The 18522-nt window shown below is 45.9% G+C and overlaps 1 protein-coding gene across 1 annotated transcript in view; it reads left to right on the top strand.

Annotated features, from left to right (window-relative positions):
• The window catches only part of MYH9 (myosin heavy chain 9), a 70263-nt gene extending 56170 nt beyond the window's left edge, over window positions 1–14093 (top strand). Inside the window, exons 24-41 of the mRNA XM_058805622.1 lie at window positions 118–241; window positions 1027–1198; window positions 1791–2003; window positions 2446–2590; window positions 3075–3281; window positions 4209–4313; window positions 5593–5745; window positions 6101–6349; window positions 6847–7059; window positions 7737–7949; window positions 8304–8465; window positions 9149–9277; window positions 9621–9709; window positions 9917–10040; window positions 11132–11340; window positions 11759–11867; window positions 12192–12364; window positions 12528–14093. Of these exons, the coding sequence (XP_058661605.1) occupies window positions 118–241; window positions 1027–1198; window positions 1791–2003; window positions 2446–2590; window positions 3075–3281; window positions 4209–4313; window positions 5593–5745; window positions 6101–6349; window positions 6847–7059; window positions 7737–7949; window positions 8304–8465; window positions 9149–9277; window positions 9621–9709; window positions 9917–10040; window positions 11132–11340; window positions 11759–11867; window positions 12192–12364; window positions 12528–12648 (2910 nt within the window). The 3' untranslated portion in view covers window positions 12649–14093. The remainder of the gene's footprint in view (window positions 1–117; window positions 242–1026; window positions 1199–1790; window positions 2004–2445; window positions 2591–3074; window positions 3282–4208; window positions 4314–5592; window positions 5746–6100; window positions 6350–6846; window positions 7060–7736; window positions 7950–8303; window positions 8466–9148; window positions 9278–9620; window positions 9710–9916; window positions 10041–11131; window positions 11341–11758; window positions 11868–12191; window positions 12365–12527) is intronic.
• Window positions 14094–18522: the final 4429 nt, after the last annotated feature.

The following is an 18522-nucleotide window of genomic DNA, read 5'->3' as shown; positions in this document are numbered from 1 at the left end:
GAGATTCCTTGTAGCAGGAGTAGGCACTCATGACATTGACATTTCTAAGCAGTCAGATCTGGAAAAATACTCTGTTATTCCAGCAACTCTTTTGACTCTTCTTTCTCAATTCTGCAGGAAAAGAAACTCTTGGAAGACAGAATGTCTGAATTTACAACAAACCTGACAGAGGAAGAGGAAAAATCTAAGAGTTTAGCCAAACTGAAGAATAAGCATGAGGCCATGATCACTGACCTTGAAGGTAGTTTTGGGTTTTGTTTGGTTTTTTTCTTTTTTTTGAGATAGATCCTGTAAAGACTTATCTAATTAGTTTTAGGTGTTTCTTGTTAAAATGTGTTGGACTTCAGTTTCATTTCTGAAAGTGTTTTAGTCTTCTCAAGTTTCTGAAGGGTTAAAAATTAGTCTATAGTGTGTGAGCTATTGATCAGTTTGATAGAGCTGTGCTCTTGTCTGGCTGAAGGTTATGTGCCTTGTCAGCTGAGCCCTTGATCTAAATAAAAATCCTCTCCAAAGCAGCCAGGCCAATGGAGAAGAGAGGCTGGTTCTCTTTCTTCTCCTGCTGTGGAAGTGTCTCCACTTTTCTACTTCCAGCAGCATCGATCTGTCAGGGTTAGTGCTGTTTCTGATAGCCTGTTTGCACAAGTTCTTCAGAGTTCTAGAAAGATATTCTTCTGGAGACTGCCTGTTTAGTTTCAGTAAAGGGAGAGCAGACCTTGTGTTCAGCACCACTAAATGGGTGCTTACGCCTGCGTGGTGTGAGGCTGGCATTGTGTTTGCATCGTTACAGTGAGAGTGGGAAAAGGAGGTTTGGCTGTAAGGTGAGGGGAAGGGAAATTGCCCAGATAAATTTTGAGGGCAAAATAGAGTAGATGGAGTAGATGACTCTATAAGTCCTGACAAAATAATGCAGTCCAGCTACAATTTGAACAGTTGTGTTATCAGGAAAGAAAGTATTGCTTAAATCTATTTTTCTGTGCTTGTACAATGTTCTGAGTGTGTGACTTAATGTGTCCCCATCTCCATTAGAACGCCTGCGACGCGAGGAAAAGCAGAGGCAGGAGTTGGAAAAGACTCGTCGGAAGCTTGAAGGGGACTCCACTGATCTGCATGACCAGATTGCTGAGCTGCAGGCTCAGATTGCAGAACTCAAAATGCAGCTGGCCAAGAAGGAAGAGGAGCTGCAGGCAGCTTTAGCTAGGTGAGAACCTGACCTTGGGGTTCAGGGACCACCTGGTTGGAAAGTATTTCTTGTCTTGTGTCACTTGGAATTGGGTGAATAGGCATAAATGCAACCTGTGAATGTTGCATTTTAGCCTGTGGACTATTTAAGATCCATATCCTTGGCATTAGAGTTCTTTAGCTGCTGCTCACTGCCACATTCTCTGTCCAGAACTAGACTATGGATGCAGTAGGCACTGCATCCATTTGACTGGAGTAGTAATCCTTAAGCTGTGATTAAAAAGTAGTGGCAGCACACTGGTGTCCCTCTGGTAGTTCCTGTATTCATCTACTTGGTAAAGTGTCTGGTTTCCATTGTAAAATGGTGCTTTCTCTTCTGCTTTCTTCTGTTGTCAGTCCCTCTCTGTCCCCTTCTGTAAGGTGAGTAATTGCGCTGTCTCAAGTACTGGGAGATAGAGCTTAGGATTTGTAGATCATATATGGATCAAAGTCTGAATATAACACTAGAGCTGATCAATACCAGCTTTTCTTGATTATTTTTGGTAGGACAGGTTGTCTTAATTTGTGTATGGCTTAAGTCTGCTCTGACCAGAACCTTGTGTTGAACACAGAGTGGAAGAAGAGGCGGCACAGAAGAACATGGCCCTGAAGAAGATCAGGGAACTGGAATCCCAGATCACTGAGCTGCAGGAAGACCTGGAGTCAGAGAGAGCGTTCAGGAATAAAGCTGAAAAACAGAAGCGGGATCTGGGAGAAGAGCTGGAGGCATTGAAAACAGAGCTGGAAGACACATTAGATTCTACAGCTGCCCAGCAGGAGCTGAGGTAACTCCAACATGGGGCTGTGTTATCTTTATTGGGGTTTGGTTTTGGCTGTTTTTAATAATTCTGCTATATTCAGTCTCTTACCATAGCAAACCTTTGCCTTTATCAGTGGTTAGCAGCCTCAGTGACTACAGAAGGAGGTGGTGTGCAAGCCCTAGTCAGGACTGTATTACTTCACCTGATGTCAGAAAGTTGATTTGCTCCCTAACCAAAGTATCAGTGATTCCCCTGAAGCATTGGTACTTTTAGGCTGTTACTTCTTAGGCAGAAATAATGCTGCCAGCTTGCACTTAACGATGCAGTGCTAAATGCTACCTTTGAAAGATATCTTTATAGCCTAAACAGACCTTGGAATTTTCATGCATTAGAGGTGGTGTTGGTGGATAAGCACCTCTGTTTGATCCCCTCCTTGGCATTTAAATGGAATTTGTGAATTTTGCAGGTCAAAGAGAGAGCAAGAAGTAACGGTTTTGAAGAAGACCCTTGAAGATGAGGCAAAGAGTCATGAGGCTCAAATCCAAGAGATGAGGCAGAAACATTCACAAGCTATTGAAGATCTGGCAGAGCAGTTAGAGCAAACCAAACGGGTATGTGGAACAAAAAACACAGGGTCAAAGCAGTCAACCTGAAATGACAGTGCAGAAGAGCACAAAGTGTTCATGATACTCATACATGTGTTGTTCTTCCCTTGGTAGATCGTTTTTCTCCATGAAGCATATATAAAGCTGTTCTAAATAGTGCCATTCATTCTTTTTTCTCCTGTTAGGCATGTTAGACTGCTTATCCAAGAACATTCTTCTCACTGCTAGCACTTGTTAGCTTGTACAACCTCTAATTTGGAAATCTGATGGTGCAGGACTTTTTTCTGTATTGTTGTCCTCTCTTAGATTGTTAGATTGTCTCCTGATAATCAGTGACAGGCTGTTCATCTTGTTTTTTTCTGAGTAAGCAGTCTGCAACTTAACTGCTAAACATACAGCATTAGCTTGCTTGTTGGGAAAACATGTACTCACTGGATCCTGCCAAATGTAAAGTCTGAGGGGTTTTGTTGCCTTTTGTTTTCCTCTTCAGGTGAAAGCAAATCTTGAGAAAGCAAAACAAGCTCTGGAAAGTGAGAAGATTGAACTGTCCAATGAGGTGAAGGCTCTTCTGCAGGGCAAAGGCGATGCTGAGCACAAGCGGAAAAAAGTGGATGCTCAGCTCCAGGAGCTGCAGGTGAAATTTACAGAAGGTGAAAGAGTGAAGACTGAACTGGCTGAGAGGGTTAACAAACTGCAGGTGAGTGGCATGGCTTCTCAAGAGAAAAGGTTGTAGGGTGGTGTTTCCCCATGGCTAGTTCAAAAATTCTGCTGCTCCTGAGGACAAAAACAGCAAATCCATCATTTGCTTCCCAAGGGCTATGCAAACTCCTTAACTCATTGCCAGACCAGAATATTTGGATTGATGTTACTTATTTTGAGCAGCCCTGGAAAGGTGAAATAACCAGTTGCTGTTGGAGTTTGAGTTTTGTAAGGCTCAAGGAGTCAGAGTGTCTGTGCCCCCTGAAGACTGGCAGTGGTTTGCACAGCACAGCCCTGTGAGCACTCAGCTGCTGGAGCACCTGGAGTGGCACACACAGACAGGTGGTTGCGTAACTCTTGTGGGAGATGATGTCTGGAAGTTTTGCCACATGGTTGATGGCTCAAGGATGATGTGGGAATTTATGGGTTTCTTCAAAGGAGCAGTAAATCCCTGCTGACTGGGGGTGACATGAAACATTGTCTTTGGCCTTCTCCTTAATGGAGGGTCGTCATTAAAAGTCAAACACTACTAGCATATGCACAACCTTTTGAAGCAGGAAAATGTAATTTTGAGACTCTAGATATAATCCTGAAGCAGATAGTATAAAATAGAAGAGAGTGAGTTTAATAAAAAATTTTACAATTGCTTACCAGGCTAAAATCTCATCTAGGCCTTAGCCCAAACCAACCAAAATCAGAAGGCGTTTGCAATAGAGGTGATCTGAAATAAAAATCTCATTTCAGCCTCTCATATTTACTTCCTGGGTCTGTGGAAATGATGTGTTCATTCCTTGAAAGATTATACATATGCCCTCCTGTTGAGAGATGCCTCCATTTCCAGTTTTAAGTCTCATAGCTGCTCACCTCTTCCTGTCTTTGTTTTTGATGATGCATTCAGTAACTGATACTCTGATCTCCCCTTCAGGTTGAGTTGGACAATGTCACAGGTCTTCTGAACCAGTCTGACAGTAAATCAATCAAATTAGCAAAGGATTTCTCTGCTCTGGAATCACAGCTTCAGGATACACAGGTGAGAGCTTTGGAAACCAAGGCAACTGTGTGTCTGTTACATATTGGTAAAGGGAGAAATCACTCCGGATGCCATTAAGTACTGATTATACAACAATTCAAAGGATTGGGTCTGCAGTTTTTTGGTTGTTTTTTTTTGGGTTTTTTTTTTTTTTTTTTTTTTGGGTTTTTTTTTTGCTAAGGGGTTTAAACTGCAGGGCACTGAGAGCATTTCTACAGAAAAGCTGCTTATCTATCTTCTGCTTCTTGTGGAACATGTGTGACTTACCTTGTTTTGGGCTTAGAAGTCCTCCTTTATCACTTTTCCACCTGAGAGCACTTAAGTGCTTCAACTGACTACAATGCTTGTTTGAAGTTTTTGTTTGAGATCTTCATAGTCAAGTGTTCGACAGGGTGTCTGTGTGCACATGTGTGTGATTTCCAGTAAATTTGTCAAATTAAGTAGAAAGTTTTATTTCCCAGTGGATGTTGGGGAAGTGATAGATTCAAATAATTTTGTATTTTTTTCAGGAATTAAATCATTCTTAGTCTTACAGTTTGGGGAAAACATGCATTTAGAGTTAGCAGAATATGACTCTTAAGGTCAAGCATGGAGTGCTAAGAAGGTTGGAAGGGAAAGGAGAGCACATCAATAATAAGTAGCCTTGGACAGTCATTGATGTTCTGTCTACTTACTAGTCTTTAAAAAACAGACTCAAAGACAGGGCACAATACAAAAATTCTGCACTAGGTTTGAAGATTGGCTAATCTTTACATATCCTTCAGCTCAAGCACTGGCAGCATAAGTCAGTCAATGTTGTGCCCTAAGCTGGTAAATGACCGGTGCTGTACAGTTCTGCTGAGACCAGCATTGTTTTTAGCCATGCAAGAGCACTTGGGTCTGTGTGTTCCTTTGGTACTGGAATATGAGAGAGGCACATAGCAGAGTGCAGTCATGCTGTTGTTGGGAAAGGTCTGAATACTTTCTGTGCTACTTGGAGGACTTGAGAAAGGACTGTGGAAAAGCTTGTGTGGTAAGGCCTTGAGAAAGGCTTGTGTGCCAAGGAGTTTACTTTAATTATTAGAATGTAGGAGAGAATAGGACCCTTCTGAATATTTTGTTTCTATACTGACTCACTGAAAGGCAGTTATTTAAATTCTGTCTTCAGTTGTCTTATCTGTGAAATTAGTTGCATGCTTAAACTCAACTTCAGAAGCACTCCTAGAGAGAGTGGATGAGGATTGTGAGCCTTTAAATCCAACGAGTGGTGCTGAATTCCACTGGGGTGTTTGCTTTATAGGAGCTGCTGCAGGAGGAGACTCGCCTCAAACTGAGCCTCAGCACTAAACTGAAGCAAATGGAGGATGAGAAGAATGCTTTCAAGGAGCAATTGGAAGAAGAGGAAGAGGCAAAGAGAAACCTGGAGAAACAGATCTCTATTCTTCAGCAACAGGTACAGAGTCTGCATCCCATAAACCAGTGACTTTAGAGAGGAAGGATAAGTACAGATCTGTCTTGAGAGAAGTAAAATTTAAATGCTGAATTGACTTCTAGTAACACAACCTTTCCTGAGCAAGGGTGATTTTGCTGATTTGGGTGAGAAAAGAAATGAGGTGGTCTCTGATGATAATCATATGAACTGCTTGTAGATTTCTGCCCAGGAATTCCTTTGGGAATTCAGTCATACAGTATTATCTGAGCAGGGAGTAGTACCTTCTGAGTCTCTTACTTGAAAGTCCTAAACTTCTGGTGCTGGTGAACTGCACAGAACATTTTCTGTGGCTTCATGTGCAATTCTGGTCCTTTAGGCAATAGATGCAAAGAAGAAGATGGATGATGGTCTGGGCTGCCTTGAGTTAGCAGAGGAAGCCAGGAAGAAGCTGCAGAAGGACTTGGAGGGCTTGAGCCAGCGATTTGAAGAGAAGACAGCTGCATATGACAAGCTGGAAAAAACAAAGACCCGCCTGCAGCAGGAGCTGGATGACCTGGCTGTGGACTTGGACCATCAGCGGCAGATCGTCTCCAACCTAGAGAAGAAGCAGAAGAAGTTTGATCAGGTATGACTTCAGTCATAAGCATTCAGTAGGTGCATCTTACTGATAGGTCTGCTTTAAGAATACCCAAGCAATACTGCTTGGATATTTAATAATATTTATTTCTGAACTAAGGCAGAGCATGTAGAGTGGAGGAAAAAAGCTTTAATAGAAGTGAATTAATTTTGTTCTATGAATAGGAATATAAGCAATGTTCCTTTCCCCAAAGGGATAACATTTATATCAAAACCGAGATTGAGTTTGAAGTGTCATTTGAAAATCATCTCAGAGAAGGTTGAAAATAATAGTTTGGAGGCCTGGGAAATCAGGGGTTTGTTTACTTGGGGTCAGCACAGTTGTTAGAGATGGGATGGCGCGCTTCATTCTCTGAAGCTGCATTTTCTTGATTCCTTCTATCCATGGAAGAACACTATTAAGAAGGCCCTGATGAAAAGAGGCATGTTTACCTTGTTAGCAAATGATCAGTAATTTCTCAGAATACTGATCCTGTGCCCTTGTAGCTGTTGGCAGAGGAGAAGACCATCTCTGCCAAGTACGCGGAGGAGCGGGACCGCGCTGAGGCAGAGGCCCGGGAGAAGGAGACCAAGGCCCTGTCCCTGGCCAGAGCCCTGGAAGAAGCCATAGAGCAGAAGGCTGAGATGGAACGAATGAATAAGCAGTTCCGCGCAGAGATGGAAGATCTCATGAGCTCAAAGGATGATGTTGGGAAAAGTGTAAGTATTCGTTTGAAGTGTCTGGGCAGGAAATGTCACACAGTCGATACTGTTACTTCTGTACTGCAAAAAGCTGATGCCAGTGGTAACACAGAGGAACATTGTAGAGAGTACTGGATACATTGTGAGTTTGTGAATGTTATGTTTGTATTATATCAGTGAGTGGTAAAGGTGGGTTGGATATGACCCAAATGAGGCATTACGACTGCTGAAAATTACCTGGTATCCTTGTGGCAGAGGTGAAGGTATGGTGTGAACCTGATATGTAAAATACAGCAATTAGCCAGGCAGTGGAAGACATTACCTCCAATATTAAAAAAAAAAAAAAAAAAGAAATATTGTGTTAATTAAGGAAAATAATAAATTCAGAAGCTAAGAGGTATTTTCTTGATTTCTGTCAGAACCAGCGGTGTCCAGCTCTGGTAAATCTTCACTAAGTCAGAACTGGGCTGACAAATGCTTTTCTCTTTCTCCCCACCACCACACACTAACAGCCAGAACTAACAGTAATTGTGGTTCAGACTGGCAGCGTGCATCTGCCCTAATACAAGGGACAAGGTGCAGTGTTCTTGTATCCAGTCTGATGTGAGTGGCTGTTCTTAGCCTTTTTTTCTGTTAGGGTAGATTAAATTGTTGGCACTCTCTGCAGAAACCTCACGTGCGGTGCTGTGTTGTAGGTCCATGAGCTGGAGAAAGCTAAGCGAGCCCTGGAGCAGCAGGTGGAGGAGATGAAGACACAGCTGGAAGAGCTGGAGGATGAACTGCAGGCCACAGAGGATGCCAAACTGCGGCTAGAAGTGAACCAGCAGGCTATGAAGGCACAGTTTGACCGGGACCTCCAGGGCCGTGATGAACAGAATGAAGAGAAGAAGAAACAGCTGATCAGACAAGTAAGAATTGCTCTGTAAATCCTCAATGCATTCTGTTCACAAAGGCACTTGTGTCCAGAGATGGTCAGGCAGACAGTGCCAATCCAAAGATTGTTGTTAATGTCAATACTCCAGGCAATATTGCAAAGCTGTGACAGACTTCCTCCCTTGTGTGTGTGGTTCTTCCAATAGTCTTTGTCTGTCACAGGAACCTGTGGGGCTTTATTAGTGAGGAATGCCAGCCCCATCCCCTGCCAGGGAGAATGAAGACAAGTCACATGCTTGCACTTAGACAGCCTTTGAAAGGGGAGTGCGAGAAGTGGGTGCTGGGAAAGGAAGGAGCTGAAATGCTGATGCCTCTGCTGCTCCACACAGGTCCGGGAGATGGAGGCAGAACTGGAGGATGAACGAAAACAGCGCTCTATGGCTGTGGCTGCCAGGAAGAAGCTCGAGATGGACCTGAAGGATTTGGAAAGCCATATAGACACTGCTAACAAGAATCGTGAAGAAGCCATCAAGCAGCTGCGCAAACTGCAGGTGAAGTGTTGCAGCTGTTTCAGCTGTCAGGGCGGAGTTTTTACCCAGGGAAACAGGATGCAAGATTTCACCTCGCCAGAACATTGCATCAGTGTCACAAGACCACCAGAATCTTACAGCAGTTCACTGTGAAGGATTTTTTGGCAATCTCAAGCATCCTTCTAATCCCAATCTGCCTGTTTAACTCCCTGGGAGACAAGCTGTAGGCAAAGTCCACTCTAGTGTTTGCTTCAAGGTCCCTGTTTTTGAAAAGGATTACAGGGCTGCAAAACTAAAGGACCTTAAATAACATTTAGGCCTACTCCTGCCCCAAGGTGGCTCTGCTGTGCTTTTTAAATTCCTGCAGGTAGTTGTCTGACCTGTTCTCAGGAAACACTAAATCCTCCCTAGACTCTTCATTCCATTGCTTCACTAGAAAGCTCCCTACCTTCCCTTCCCCTCTGCATTTATCTGACAAAACTTTTTCTACAAAAAGCAATCCTGTTTGCTTCTATTGGTATTTTTACATGTTACTTGTGAAATGCAAAAAGGATCAATCCTTTTGTTTTTACAGCAACCTTTGTGGTTGCTGAAGAGTAAGGAATCCCTATTTGTTTTCCATCCATGTTTCCCATAAGACAAACAAAGCACATCTCTTAGTATGAGTGCTCTGAAATTCATCCCTTTCTATTCTCTGTTTTCAGGCACAAATGAAGGATTACATGCGGGAACTGGAGGACACACGCACTTCCAGAGAAGAGATCTTGGCACAGGCCAAAGAAAACGAGAAGAAGCTGAAAAGCATGGAGGCAGAGATGATCCAATTGCAGGAGGTAATGGAATATGCATGAAAATCAAGAGTTGGTTTGTTTTCTTTGGCCAAGAACTATATGTAGCAGTCTAAGCTGGAGTGTTTATTTCCTTCATTTTGTACTTTTTGCTCTGCTCAAATATGAGGTCTAATTCAAAATGCAGACTTTGGCCCTTTCCTGACAGCTGTGATAGGAGTGTGCAAGGAAAAGAAGCTGTGGGGTGGACAGGGAACAGGCCATGTCATAGAATTAGCTTTGGATCATGCTGGAGACCATACCAGCCATTACCAGCAACTCCTTTTTCCTATGCTGCATTAATTGGTAGCTTCCTATTGGATCAGTGTCCGTCTCGTTTTCATTCCAGGAACTTGCAGCTGCTGAGCGTGCCAAGCGCCAGGCCCAGCAAGAGAGGGATGAGCTGGCTGATGAGATTGCCAACAACAGTGGTAAAGGGTGAGTCATGTTCCCCGTTTGAGGGAGGAGGAGCTGCTGTGAGAAAACACTTCTTGGCCTGTTTTTTTTAATGTAGACTGCAGCACACACTGTATCCCCTCTGGTCCCTAAAGACTGAGCTAATTTTGTGTACAAGTGGTGAGTTTCCCCCAAGGCATTGATGCCATCAGTGCTGCATTAATGCTCTCTTGACTCTGTGTCCTGTAGAGCATTGGCCATGGAGGAGAAGAGGCGCCTGGAGGCACGGATAGCTCAGCTGGAGGAGGAGTTGGAAGAAGAACAGGGCAACACAGAGATAATCAACGACCGGCTCAAGAAGGCAAATCTTCAGGTACCTGTTCAGGCTGCAGCAGCCCCTGGGGGTTCTCTGGTGTCTGTGAATTGTCCAGCTGTGCTCTGAGTAATGCCAGCAGCTGCCTTGTGCACAGTGCAGGCCCTCAGAAGGCCATAGGTGTGAGATGAAACAGCTGAATACCACAGATGAAACAGCTGAATACCACAGTACAGAAAACAGCAGCCAAAATTATGTTAACTCACTGGCGTTAACCATTTAAAATCATTGGGTAGCTGGAACAATCTCCCAAGTTTATTTTAAACCAAACCACCTCCCTCCCAGTCTATTTTTTCTGTACAAAGGGATATTGAGAAAGATGATCTGTGGCACGCTGCTCCAACTTGACATGCTGAAGAGTGCCACAATGTGTTCGGAAAATTACTTTTCTGCTAGTTCTATGCTGTTTCAAATGGACTGAACATATGAAATTTGTTAGGCTGCTATAGAAACCATGATCTTGGTCTGCCTGTTGCATGCCTTATTTTGTCTGCCCAACTTTGAGAGTCAAGCATGCTGTTTTCTTAGCACTCCAGAGCCAAGGATCTGGACTGATGGCTTTCCAAAGGGCTTATTAATTCTGATAGACAAGAGGGTAGTTCTCTACATGGTTGACTATCAGTCAGAGCCCTGGCTTGAAAGTAGGCAGGTTCTTGTACTTTTACCTCTGTAAATCAGTATTTTAAAGCTGCTGCTTTGTACTGGAAATAGACCGCAAAAAAACAATAAATTAGTAAAGCACATGTATTGGATCCACTTGCTTCAGGATTTTTGCAATTCAGAGACTGATAATTACTGTTAAGTGCCAGACCATGGCCTTAGCCCCAGAGGGCAGTGAATGTGATTGGCAAGTTTAGTTAGCCCTAAGGAGGTTGATAAACCTGTTATTCAAGGAATTACTTTGAAAATCTGGGTAAACTAAGATACTTTGAGAAGTGTCCTGCCTACAGATAGCTCCCTCTGCATCAGAGTTATTCCAAGAATTCAGCTCACCCTCAGGGTCGTGTTTCTTTCTGATTCTGAGCAGTAAATGAGCCTTTGAGCAGGAGCACTGGCTGTGCTGAGCAGTCCTTATCTCTGTCTCGGTGCAGATCGATCAGATGAACGCGGACCTGAACGCCGAGCGCAGCAACGCGCAGAAGAACGAGAACGCTCGCCAGCAGATGGAGCGCCAGAACAAGGAGCTCAAGCTCAAACTGCAGGAGATGGAGAGCGCCGTCAAGTCCAAGTACAAGGCTACCATCACAGCCTTGGAAGCAAAGATAGCACAGCTGGAAGAGCAGTTGGACATGGAGACCAAGTATGTACTAGAAGAAACTCTGTGTACTTTACCAGCTTCCATCCTTTCTGGAATTTTAAACTCTTCTTAATTCTGATTTGTCTGAGTGAGAACTTCACCCTAGATATACAGGGTAGCACAGAAGTAAGATCCTGGCACATCTTCCTTGTTTTTCACAGTAAACACTTACAGCTTCTTCTGAATTCAACCACTCCTAAAACTGTAGCTGTGGTACACTTGTTGCCCCTCTGTAGCTCTTGTCCATGTGACATCAGCCTTTTGGTCATTTCTGGGGAACATTGTTTCCCATCCCTTTTTCTTCCTAAGTTAAGGAGGACTTCTGCTATCTTCCTCACTTCTGACTTGCCCAGGTTAGGTGGTCTTGCTGGGGACAGTGGGAGATGAGCTGTTGTCTGAGCCCCCCTGTGTTTGTGTTCAGGGAGCGCCAGGCTGCCAGCAAACAGGTGCGCCGTGCCGAGAAGAAGCTGAAAGATATCCTGCTGCAGGTGGATGATGAGAGGCGTAATGCTGAGCAATTCAAAGATCAGGTGGGTACCTGATGTGTCTGTGAGACACCTGACAGACACCTCCATTGTCTGTGAGTCTTCTGGGGGGCAGGCTTTTCCTTCTACGACCAAGGCATTCACCATCCTGTAGATTTCTCCTCTTCTGTCACTGTAATAATTACAAGATGAGACAGATGAAAATGTGATTCTTGTAAAGAAAAGCTAGAACCCCTCAAGACCTAGGAAATTCCCTTCAGAAATTGAAGAGGGGGCTTTGGAAACTCTGCTTTTTACTGCTCTTACTACTGTGCTGCAACTCTGGGGAATCACTGAGTTCTTATCACTTTTTGCCCTGTGCACACTCAGGCGGACAAGGCCAACATGCGCTTGAAGCAGCTGAAGCGCCAGCTGGAGGAAGCAGAAGAGGAGGCCCAGCGAGCCAATGCATCCCGTAGGAAGCTGCAGCGGGAGCTGGAGGATGCCACCGAGACAGCAGATGCCATGAACAGAGAAGTCAGCTCCCTGAAGAGCAAGCTCAGGTAAGGAGGAGCGTTTTGTGCCACGCCTTGGCAGCCAGGGCAGCATGGGCTTTGTGCAGCTGCCCCCAGCACACAGCTGGGCCAGGTGCTTCCCTGCCTCATCCCAGAGCCCGCCCCTGTGAGATCATGGAACGCTGCTGATGTGCCGTGTGTCCTCCCCTAGGCGTGGGGACCTGCCCTTCGTCATGACGCGCCGCATGGTCAGGAAGGGAACGGGAGAGTCGGTGTCCGACGAGGAAGTGGATGGCAAGGCAGATGCTGGTGATGCCAAAGCTACTGAATAATTCCTCCCATTTGACCCAGGTTACATGTGAGGGAGTGACCCACCTACCCTCCCCTCTTCCATTGGACTTTCAGCAATCCCTCTCCTCCTAAATTGGCTGGGGATCTGCAGAGCAAGCCCAGGTCTGTGTGTCTGGAGCCATCGGGCATCTGTGTTCCTAGTTTTCTCCTCTTTCCAGTTTCCTAATCCTCTTTGTATTTAATGCCAAAGAGCCAGGGCTCCGAAATTTGACCAGCAGTTTGGCCACTGCAGAGGCCTGTAGAACTGTCTGTGCCATGTCTGCTGGTAAATCCTTATTGTTTGGAGGGAGTGGGGCTAGGAAAAGATTATTTTTGCTGTAAATCTCCTTTTGTCTTCAATTCTAGCTGCAGGGAAGCTTCATCCTGTATTCTTTCCCCTCCCTCTTCGTTTGCTTTCGGCAATCATGTTCAGTGACCTCAGACTTCTGCCTCTTTTAATCTGCCCACCCATGTGGTTTGGGAGCAGTTTCGGGAAAAACGGTGTGCTTTGGCCATGGCAATTTGCCCTTTTTTCTTTCCCTGTGTTTCCAGGGAGGGCTGAAGATGGAAACTCCTCTTGGGATAGCTTACCTGGGGGACTTGCCAAAGTTGTCTTTTTTTTTTTTTTTTTTTTTTTTTTTCCCCCTTGCATCTTTTTTTTTTTCCATTTTTTTCTTTTTTCCTCCCTTCTTCATTTTCCTGTCTGGACAGATCTCTGAAGTGCAATGATGTCCTGTTTGTGTCTCTGCCTCTGAGCGGTTTCATCTAAGGTAGTGTGGACCAGTAGTTAATGACAGGCTGGGGGAGCAGAGCAATGTCCTTGTGCTTGTCTGAGAATCTCTGGGGGACCAAATATATTTAATGGTAATAGACAGAATCTAGAGGAATTTAATAGGGTAGTGGGCAGAGGGTGGGGATAAGGGGAGGGAAATTCCTCTTATTGACGTTTCCAAACCTCTTGCACCTGCTCTGTAACCAGGGGTTGGGATTAGTTATTGTGCACCGTTGACTAAGAGTATATTAAAAACCCTTTAATCTGCACAGATATATGTAAGGCCTTTGTATTTCTTGTAATAAGTAATTAAGAAAAAAAAATAAAGGTCTTTATCACTGCCTTTCTCTTGGGACCATGGTTATATATAGATAGTCTTTACTTTTCTACACCATACACTGGTTGCTGGATTTACCTGTATTCTTAACCATATTGTATATGCTGCATTTAGACCTACTTATGAGCAAAGTAAGATTTAAATACAAAGCATCATACTGTATGCCTGAAGCACCCTAATGGAGGACCCTCCTGTCCTGATTGCTGTCACAGAAGAATTTAAATTTTTTTATATAATAAAAGTGCCTTAGCATGTGCCTCAGCTGTGTGTCACCACTACACTCAGTAATGGTTTACTGGTGCTCCACTGATGTTACCAATAAAGATTATTGTGCTGCAGTCATGTGTGTGTGTTGCCCTTACCTCCTTTCCTGGGTGCAGCAAAGATCCTCTGCGGCCACGGAAACTCTGCTTTTTGTTACATTTTTGCCAGAAATTGAGTAAGAAACTTGTTCCCATATTCTGGTCTTCCTGGCCCCTTGAAGTGTCACATTCTGGTCCTCCAGCCAGGGCAGGAGAAGCTGGAGTGCAGCGCCAGCAGCTCCTGACTCCAAGCTTGTCCCTCCCATCCTGTGCTGGCAGCGATTCAGGCCCTGCTGACAAAGTGTGAGCTGGGCCGGGCCCTGGGTGGCAGCGATGGGGAAGGAGCTCTGGCACTCAGCATGAGGGGCCTGTGCTGCCAGCAGGGGCTGCTGCCAGGGCAGTCTGGCAAACAAGGACAGGGAGGCTGCAGCTTACAGGAAACTCCTTCCCTGGGGAGCACACGTGGCTGCTGCTCACGGCGTTTCGGCCCAACCAGATGTTGGGAGGGGAAAAGGCTGCTCATTAAGAAACTTCAGCATAAGTAGAAGTTTAAAAAAGCCAAGGGGCACTGCAGGAGGAGCAGGCACAGTTAACCATGTGCTGCTGCACGAGTGGGTGCAGTCCCTTTATAAAGGGAGAGTTGAGAATGAGCTGCTTTTGAAGCTGTGTTATGTTGGCTGCAGTTTTTGAAAGTCTGGATAGGGATTAAGGCATGAGGGGCTGGATGGGGGCTCATGATGTGTGGAATACAGGCACTGCTGTGCTAATGTCCTGCATATAGAACTGTTGTTAAAAACAGGACTGGACTTAATGTCATCTGGGAGGTTACTGATTCAGCTGCTTTAATCTTTTTCCAAAGTGTTTTCCAGAAACTTGCAGGGTATGTCTGAGACCACTGTGCCCTTTAAATTGCATAGAAATTTCTTTCCCATCAGATGATCAACTTGAAATGGCAGCAACTGGCCAGGCACTGCAGTGATGCAGAGCAGAACCTGTGCTGGTGCTGTGAAGACCCTGTTAAGCTCAGGCTGCTTTTTGTATCCTTAGCCTTGCAGAGTGTGAGCCAGAGCACTGCTTGGCTGCCGCTCTGTCCTGTGCAAGATGGAAAGAGGATTGTGTCTTTTTTTTAACTGGCACAGTATTTTTCTTCAGCTTTCCATTTTTTTTTGTGCATCCCAATGGAAGGGGAAAAATTAAGTCTCCTGTTCACCATTTTCTGCTTTGCAGAGTGCAACCTCAAGCCAGGAGATAGATTCTCATGGCTTCAGGTTAGTTGCTCCTCTGTGGCTCTCCAGAGCTGGTAAATGCTTCACAGTAGTTTTTCCTGGGATTTTGGGGATGGTCTGAGTAGGTGAATGGTTAAAATGGTAATAAGCATGGAAGAGAGATTGAGCTGGGACCTTTTCTATAGGGCCTACAAAAATCGTTTGTGGAAGTTGTTGCGGGAGCTTTTTTTGTTGTCTGCACCATCCTGCCCCAGGGCTGATCCCAGCAGGCGGTGGAAGGGATCTAAGTTAGAGGGAAGGGCATAGAGAGGTTTTGGGGAGATGTAACAGATGAAGTTGATTACAAACATGCCTGTTCCTACACTGGGCCATTTTTCTGGGACAAAGGATTGACAACCAGATAATTACAGGTAATAAACAAGCTTTAAAAAAACGTTAAGTTGTTGCAGGTTACAGTGTGGCCCTCACAGGCCATTGCAGCAGCAGAACCGAGGGGCAGAGCCACCAGCCCAGCCCCAGCCTTTGGGAAATGGAGGTGAATCACCAGCCCTGCAAGCAGCATCCTGTGCAAAGAGCCTTCTTTCCTGGGGAGCAGCTGAGTGCTCTGCTTGCTCCTGCTGCAGCTTCCCCCAGGGCAGAGCAAGGACAGTGGCCATTAGAGGCAGTTCCAGCTGGGCTCCTGGCCACAGCAGCTCTGACCTGCCAGGTTTAGGGTTTAGCTCTCTTCCATTTCTTCCACAAATTGATTCAAGTACCACTTAATGTAAATGGAGAATGAGGATGCAGATTCAATGGCTGTGGAGTGGGAGTCCTCAGTGACAGGCACTGGAGTGGGGGAGCTAAGGTGGAAATTGCAGCTTACTCAGCCTAGGGTGTGAGGGAGGTCTCAGAGCAGTGGTTTGAGTGATCTGAAAATAAAATGCAGGCTGCTGCAGCCCAGCTAGAGCTCAGGCAGCTCAGCCTGTTCTGGAGATGCTGGAGACAGTATTCCCAGTTTCAGGACAGAGAGCTAATACTAGTGCATAACTGCTGTCTGTCTGGGTTTAATTTTGTCTTTTCCCTGATGCTCTAGCAGTGGGAGCAAAAGCCGAAGGAAAAGGATAGCAAAAAACTAAACCAAAACCTTTTTTGTCCTAAATTTCTGACTTCCATCCTTGCTAGCACTTCAAGCCTGTGTGGCTGAGCAGAACAAAGAGCTGGGCAGCCATGCAGCAAGAGGAAAAGTGAAATGTCTTGAAGCAATGCTGGTCTGGTACATGAGAGGAGAGAGGTGCAGGGAGCCAGCTCCCTGTGTTGGGGCAGCATCCCTCTCTGAGACTTTGAATTTGGGTAAAACATAGAGAGAAGGACACTGCAAAGCAAATTAGGTAAAACCACAGCCACTCTTTGGATGGGGCTTGGTTGTGCAGGAGGAGCACTGAGGGCAGGCCACCTTCTCTGCTCACCTGCAGCAGCAGAGGCCATGGGACACATGCCCTGCAGCAGAGTCTGCCTTGGAGGTTTCACTATTGCTCAGCTCTCCAGCCCTAAGGAAGAGCAAGGGAGGAAGTGGAGGACCGATGATGACGGAGTGGTTGGCCTCACAGTGCCATGTTACTCATAATGTGGTTGCTTGCTGCTAATTAAGCTGGAATTACACTGTGAATGGCTTAATTCAGCACTGCCCTGATTGACTTCTGATGGAGTGCAGAATGTCATGGAAGTGGGTGTTGTGGCAGGGTGTATCACTTGGGACAAATAGATCACTTCCTTAGGCTCTTTTTTAGGAGAAGAGCCATGGCTCAAATCCCTGACCTCATTTGAGACTGAGTTTGAAGGAGGGCTCTGTGGCAAGAAAAAGTCTCACTAGACATGAAGTTCTGGTGGCAGAGGATGGTGGTGCCAGTGGAGAGATTTGCCTACAAGTGCAGGGATGCTGTGCTGTGCAGCCAGGAGATGTGGGGCAGCCTCCACAAGCTCTGTGGGTGAAGCAATGATTTGGTAGAGGAAAGAAAAGGAGAAAGGAAAAAAATACAACAAACTCTTGGAACTGTGATCAAAGGAACTTCCTGCTTTTCATTCCCACTGTATCCAGGGAAACATCTCCCTGTGCTGCCTTATAAAGAAACAGCATCACACAAGAGCTGAGCCCACCTTTCACTTTTCCTCCCCCAAACTCCTGGCACTGAGGCACTCCTGGTGCAGCAGCAAGGGAAGCATCCTTTCTCCTAGCCCGGGCTTTTCCCTTCTGGAATGCTTCACTCAATCCTGAGCTATCCCTGGGATTTGAGAGGACCCTGGCAAAACTTCCCAGCCCTGCAAGCTGCTGGCTGGATGCAGCCTGCCCAGGCTGCCCCACGGCCAGCAGCCATGTGTTGAAAGCTTGTTTCGTTTCCTTCTCAGCACTTCCCCATGGGAGCTGGGAGGGCATGGGGGCTGCATGCACCCTGTCTGTGCTGCCAAGTCCATCCTGGATCAGAGCTGGCTCTTTCAGACACCATTTCTGCCTCCCAGAGCTGGTGCAGCTGCAAGGAGCTCAGCTCTGGAGGCCAGACCAGCTCCAGTCTCAGGTGAGGCTCTCTGCCTGGGTATTAGTGCTGTTGCTAGGAACTGCAGCAGGCTTTGAAGCTGAGGTTATGGGCACAGCCAAAACAAGTTTTAATGAGGTAACACAGCCCAATTTGCTGTGCAGGCTTTTGATCCTGTGGACTGTGCTTGTGCAGCTCACAGCTCACCAGCTCATCATTTTCGGAAGCACGAGGCACCCGGCTGTCTTGCCCTTGATGTGTCCTTGTGGGTAAGGCACGGATAAAGCTCTTGATCAGCTTCTGCTTGAAGCTCAGCTCACCATTTCCCTCTCACCTGCAAAGTTTCTGGGAGGTGACTTCAAGGACATGGCTCATGCTCCAGCACGGATCTGCAGCTGAACTGCAGCGGGCCCCCACGCAGGAAAGGTCCCAGGTTTGGGCTGTCTGTGTTTGTTCAGGGCCCTGCTGTGAGGCTAGAGGGGACTTATCTGCATCCCAACACCCCTCCTTTGCTAAGGGAAGAGCTCACCTCTGTGCTGCAGCCAAGGAATTTGGTTCAGAGGAGGGATGGCCAGCACAGCTGGCAGCCCTGCTGCACCAGAGGATAACACAGAGCATCTCTGCAGCGTGGGAGGAGATCACACCGGGAGTAAAGCCCTGCCTACCCCAGAGGTCATTGCTGGCACTGCTTCCCTGGGCAGGCGAGAAAACCAGAACTGCTGGAACAGAAAA

Source organism: Ammospiza caudacuta, chromosome 5 (assembly GCF_027887145.1).
Source record: "Ammospiza caudacuta isolate bAmmCau1 chromosome 5, bAmmCau1.pri, whole genome shotgun sequence".
Lineage (NCBI taxonomy): Eukaryota > Metazoa > Chordata > Aves > Passeriformes > Passerellidae > Ammospiza > Ammospiza caudacuta.
This window is presented reverse-complemented; position numbering and strand designations above follow the sequence as displayed.